This window comes from Eucyclogobius newberryi, unplaced genomic scaffold, assembly GCF_026437365.1.
Source record: "Eucyclogobius newberryi isolate DKJ021-1_F unplaced genomic scaffold, fEucNew1.0.hap1 SCAF_13, whole genome shotgun sequence".
Lineage (NCBI taxonomy): Eukaryota > Metazoa > Chordata > Actinopteri > Gobiiformes > Gobiidae > Eucyclogobius > Eucyclogobius newberryi.
The window spans coordinates 5,126,601-5,132,600 of NW_027315757.1; the positions used below are offsets into that span (position 1 = coordinate 5,126,601).

Sequence of the window (6,000 nt, forward strand, 5' to 3'; positions counted from 1 at the left end):
GCCGACACCTTAGAGAACAGGCTCGTCCTGGACACCCGTGGTTCCTTTTATTCGATTGGGAAGGCAGGAAGTTTACCGGCTCTGAAGAACAAAGCAGCTGATTGCTCTGGTGTGAGGGTGTCCAGACATGTAGATGTCAGGCTGTGACTTTGGGCGTCACAAAAATGAATTGAATTGAATTAGAATTGAATCGAAATTGAAACCAGGCAGACGGCCAGATTCTTATTATTATTTTTCCATAGCAGGACAGACTCAGGTGCAAGAAAAGGGTCGAAGTAGAGACTGTAGAGAACCAGAGGGGCATAGCCCGGTGTCTCTGTAGTAGACATCCCTGTGCCCGGTGGCTCTGAGAGAGGGGCTCTGGGGATTGAATGCGTGTGGATTGGTGCGAGTGTGGCATGTTTGGGGTGGTACACTTTACATGAAATAGAATTAAGAAGAGAAAATAACCAACAACGCCACCAGGCTTAAACCTGCAAAACTAACTAAAAGGACACAGGTTCGTTCTTGATTACACAGAAACAGATTCCAGTTCCATGACAAAAAATGTATTTATTTAACAGTCTACTAATTTAATAAATAGTTTTACATAACAAGCTCGTATTCACTCGAGGTAATCCCAGTTCGTATTCCGATGTCAGTTTATGCATGGATGTACAGTCTTTAAGAAGTTCAGTGGACCTGGACAAACACAGGGCACAGACGTCCATAATAACAGAGGGCAGGGCAAGGCAACGGCTCCAGCGCACACCGCAGCTCCAGAGTTCATGTACTCAGTTACATCACGTTAGCTGCACGGGACCACGCATTGTGGGGCAATGACAGTGAGACCACAACAATCCAGAGTCAGCAGAGATCACATCGGAGCATTAACCAAAACGGCGACAGGTGACAGGCCACGGCACTGGAGAGCGGAGGTACGTGGAGCAACACCCAAGGACCCAGGAAGTATGTAGGTCAGAGAATGAATGACAAAACGGATGCGCTTTTTATTGGTCAACGGCCATAGCGATTAGCCCATAGGAAAAGCCCCAAGTGGCATAGTCTGCCTGCAGACCATACTGCCACATCTACCCCCCTGACATTTTATCGGCGTCCCGACAATATTTAGGTCTCACACACATAAATTCGTGCACACAGGTCAACAGGGTTGTCAAATACACGTCTGCAAGGTTAAAACCATTTTAAATGACGCGAGTCAGATTATCCAACCGCCTAAACTGTACGCCACAGCTACCTCATCCTACTCACTTAATGCAGATGAGGTGGAAAAAAATATCTATAATTTGGTAACCTTTTGCAAATCTCTTTAATTTCAAGAAATTGGGGGGAAAATATAAAAGTTTCTTCTCCATAACTTACACAGGTGTTAAAACTATGCATTTATCATGGAATCCGATATGGGATAAATCAGCCTGGAAATGAAATAAAAAAAAAGTCACAAACTAAACATTCCTTCATCATCATGTAAATCATTAAATAAAAGGCAAAACACGTTTTTGGGTTCTGTTTATGATGAAAAAAATGCCCATAAATCCATATTCCTACTGACTTTCCTCACTGACAAGCCAGTCTAGCTAGTCAGAGTAAAAAAGTATGTATTGTTATTGAACAATCGCATATAAATTGGACCACCTTTGTGTCTGAAATAAAGTTAATAAAGAAAATATTCACTGATTATCAATATTGATTGACTGGTCATATGATTTTTGGTAAAGAGAACCCATTCATTGATTCAATATTTTTTAAATAATAATAGTTTAAGACATTATGGCAAAACACAAATACAGGATTGAATCACATTTCACAAATATTAAAATTGGACCAGATTCTATACACTCACATATTCAGATTGGGCTGGAAAGGTTCTGAGCTCATAATAGCCATGTGCATAACACGGTATAAATCACCGTTATAATGATCTCTTTATTATGACTCGGGGCCTAAATTAAAGTCTCATACTTGAGCTCATTAACAGCTGCTGTGGTGATGGAGCCGTGGCACAGTCCTGTAATGACCTGTTCACTTCAAACGGTCTGGGATTCTCCACAACAAAGGCACAAAGGCTTGAGCTCTAAAGCGCTTTCCACCTGCAAGTCGTGCCGGGCCAGACCAGAACAGAGGTTCCAGGGTCCAGGCTGTGAGCGAAGTACTGCCCAGGGACGGGTCAGGGAAAGGGGCAGGAACACCTCTGTCTTGTTGCTCCAGGTCCAGACGTACAGATGCAGGCTGGCCACATCCGGACGCAGGCGATACAACACGGACACTTTACGCGTATGCAGGAATGGCAGAGAGCACGAGCGCAGTTTGAGGAGAGTGAAAAGCACAGAAGGCCTCATGTGTGAGTACAACCGATGTGGTGAACAATTTAGATGTGTGATCAACATTTCATTCAGGAGCGTTAAAGTTGAGAATTATGCCGTTGTGATTTTTGGAAGTGAATTAATACAGCAACTGAGGGTTGTACAAGTCTGTGTACAAAGTACGTTGGTAAGTTTACCAAGTGTCTAAACCAGACTTGGTTTAGACACTTGGTAAACTTATCCATGTATTTGTCTCCAGTAGATTAGACTACTCTTTAGGCCTGCTCACTTGCCTGTCCAAACGAGCTGTACAACAGCTGCAGTACATCCAGAACGCTGCTGCTCGGGTCCTGACTAGAACCAGGAAGTATGATCACATTAGTCCTGTTCTCAGGTCTCTGCACTGGCTCCCTGTGGCTCAGAGAATAGACTTTAAAGCAGCTTTGCTTGTGTACAAGTCTCTCCATGGCTTAGCAACAAAGTACATCTCGGACATGTAAGTGGCATATGAACCATCTCGGGCTCTGAGGACCTCAGGGGCCTACTGCTGGTGCCCAGAGTCAGGACTAAACATGGGGAATCTGCATTTCAGTTTTATGCAGCTAAAATCCGGAACTGTCTTCCTGAAGATGTGAGACAGGCCTCTACTCTGGCAATGTTCAAGTCTAAGCTAGAAACAGTTTTGTTTAGCTGTGACAGAAATGATTTTCTTTGCACTCTTCTCTTTTATGTCTTATGACCAGGAAGCTATGAATAAGTGACATTTTACCTTACAGTTTGAACACTGTGCCTTTCTAGAATCAACCCTTGTTGTGGTGCGTAATTGTGCATGGCACGCTCTGATGCACTTGGATTGACTGTGTTGTGACTCTTGTGTGTTCAGTGGCAGAGGACAGGAGCACTGCCGCTCCCACTCCCGGGGCCCAGCATGCGCAACAACAGCAGCAGGACTCGTTTCCACGCACCGCATTGCTGGATTCCGCGCGCAGACACCGCACAGCCTTCACGCGCATGCAGCTATCCCGCCTAGAGCACGAGTATGTCAAAGAGAGCTACGTGTCCCGAGCGCGCCGCTGCGAGCTGGCTACAGCACTCAACCTACCTGAGACCACCATCAAGGTATGACAGGCAGTACATGACTGGCACCATCATATCTGGAAATTGGCTATTATAGTGTGGCAGGCAAAACAGCAGTTTGAAAATGATTCAAAATTGAATGCAGTTTGAGTTAACAATATTAAACCACCAATGAAATTGCTATTTCATAAAAATATATATATATATATATATATATATATATATATATTTATTATAAAAACACATTTTATAATTTACTGTACTATGTAATAAACCACTTATAAAGCTACATATTGGAAACATTTGAGTGTTTTTCTCCATGATCAAATCAATATTTGGCAAAACATTTAAGCCCCTTTGCCCTTCATGTGCATATAAACTGCCAAAACTCTATTGCTGGGTTTCAGATGACTTAACAACATTCTATTGGCCAACAATGGGGGACTTGCAGGCAGATTTATGTTGCAATATAGCATGATCTAGGGCAGTGGTGTTACAACTCATTTTGGGGTCGAATTTCGACGCTCAGGCTGGGTTGCAGGCCAAATATAAAGCAAAAAATAAAACAATAAATCCAAGTGTCCAAGAGTCATTCTCAATCTGAGAGCCTATGTACCGCTCTTTACAATTGTTTTCACTGCATTGGATAGAATACACTACATTGTACTGTCACACAAAACGTCCAGATGACTACAACTGAATCTTTTTCACTATCTCACTATTTTTATAGTTTAAGCTTATCTTAGTGAAAATTATTCAAGGGATGAATCAGATGAGTGCATTGTGTTTGTATTCACAGTCACATTAGTGTGGACACAGTCATGTTCTCTGCTCAAATCTGTGAAGTTTAGAACACATCTGAACTTCTCAGCCCTCGGCACTCGCTCCAGCAGCACAGAAGCACTGAGCAGTGAGGGGGAGGGGAGAGGGGAAAAGAGGTGGACCAGATCTTGTAGTGGAGGTGAGGGTGACTTTTAGGTACTTTTCAAAATAGCCAGGCAAATTGATGAGGAGCTGTGATGGAAATTCTTATTAAAAATAAATCTGTCTTTAAGTCAATGCATACGTATGATTCTACCATGTGAAGAGCCAGGAAACCCTTTGTTTATCTGTGTCTGTCTTCAAGAGTGAAAGTGAATCAACATTTGGCTGTAAACAAAAGTCACTCTGCTTTTATATAAATGAAGCTTTGTACTTCAGGTGTAAAATACTCAGAGAACAGAGGCTCTGGGTCAGACTTTGGTGGGAAGCTGGGAGGCTGCATGGCCAAGGCTGGCCAGTCCTTGTTCTGTCCATATCACTTGTAACAAAAAACAAACCTGCTCCTAATTTATAACAAAAAGGCTCGGAAATGGATCATTATTACCTTCTTTCCACAACAGATGTTGACGCCTTATCTTCTGAATATGGATTTTACTTTAATTATACACCAAAACAACAATAACAAGGTTTGACGTCTGGAAGTGAGGCAAATCAGTGCAGGGCTAAAACACATAAATGATCAAAAAAATTATTGAAAATATAATGGAACAATTAGAATAAAATAAAACATATTATATAGTATAGAGTCATATAGTATTGTGTGCAGTTTTGTGCATATATACATTGTATATAGCATATGTAGGCACCATATATTTGTCAAAACACAGCAATTTAACCTTTGAGAGAGCATGATGTTTATAAATTAGCTGATTTTGTAAAGACTTTTTTGGGTGACATCCCGCTAGTGGTTTATGACATATACTGCAGCAGTACTATCTGGCCTGGTAAACTAAAAACATTTTGGCACAACACTGTGCCAATAAAATACCACAATTTTGGATCCTGTTTTATGGCAGAATTTGTATTTTGATATTTATATATTCAGTTCAACTTACTTTGTTGTTTGATCCCAAAATGTCATCAAAATACTACATCATACAATACTAAATGTCAAAAGGAAGCACACCTTGTCCTTCTAGTACAGATTTGGAGTCTCTTCACTGTGTTCAGTGTCACCTTATGTATTTTCCTGTTGCAATTAACATATTCCTTGCTCCAACAACAGGCGCAGAGTGTCATCTCTGTCGGTGTGTGATATAACAGCAGCTGCAGTCACTGGTTAAGATCAGTCTTCAGGAAATGTACTGTCCCCACATGGATATTCAACATATGTGTGTGTCTGGTGTTCTTTAGGTGTGGTTCCAGAACCGGAGGATGAAGGACAAGCGTCAGAGACACATCCTTCCCTGGCCCCTCCCCTTGATGGATCCTATGGGGCCACTATTGCTGTCCCGGGCCCCTGCATCTTACTCCCTGCTCCCTCACCTCCTCCCACACCTGCCCCTGCCCTACTCTCCTCTGCCTCTACCTACTCACGGCCCCTACAGCACCCCCATCAGGCTCGGCTCATACCCCGGACGAGCCCTGTACCCCTCCAATGTCCTGGGCCACCCGCTGTCCTGCCCCTGCCCCCTGTGTGCAGTGAGCTGGGCAAAGGAGGCCAGCTCACTGCGGTGTCCACAGAAGGTTAAAAGAGAGGCGCAGAGCAGTCCAGAAGGAACACGGAAAGGAGGTGCAGTGTCCCCAGAGAACTATGCACCAGACGGTGTGTAAACAGGACTAAGCTTACTTCTGGACC

At 43.0% G+C, this 6,000-nt stretch overlaps 1 protein-coding gene across 1 annotated transcript; it reads left to right on the plus strand.

Annotated features, from left to right (window-relative positions):
- The first annotated feature begins 3,182 nt into the window (after positions 1-3,182).
- eve1 (even-skipped-like1) lies at positions 3,183-6,000 on the plus strand. Its single transcript, XM_072442090.1, has 2 exons — positions 3,183-3,422; positions 5,556-6,000. Exons 1-2 carry the CDS (start codon positions 3,315-3,317, stop codon positions 5,973-5,975), a joined length of 528 nt encoding a protein of 175 aa, XP_072298191.1. The 5' UTR covers positions 3,183-3,314; the 3' UTR covers positions 5,976-6,000.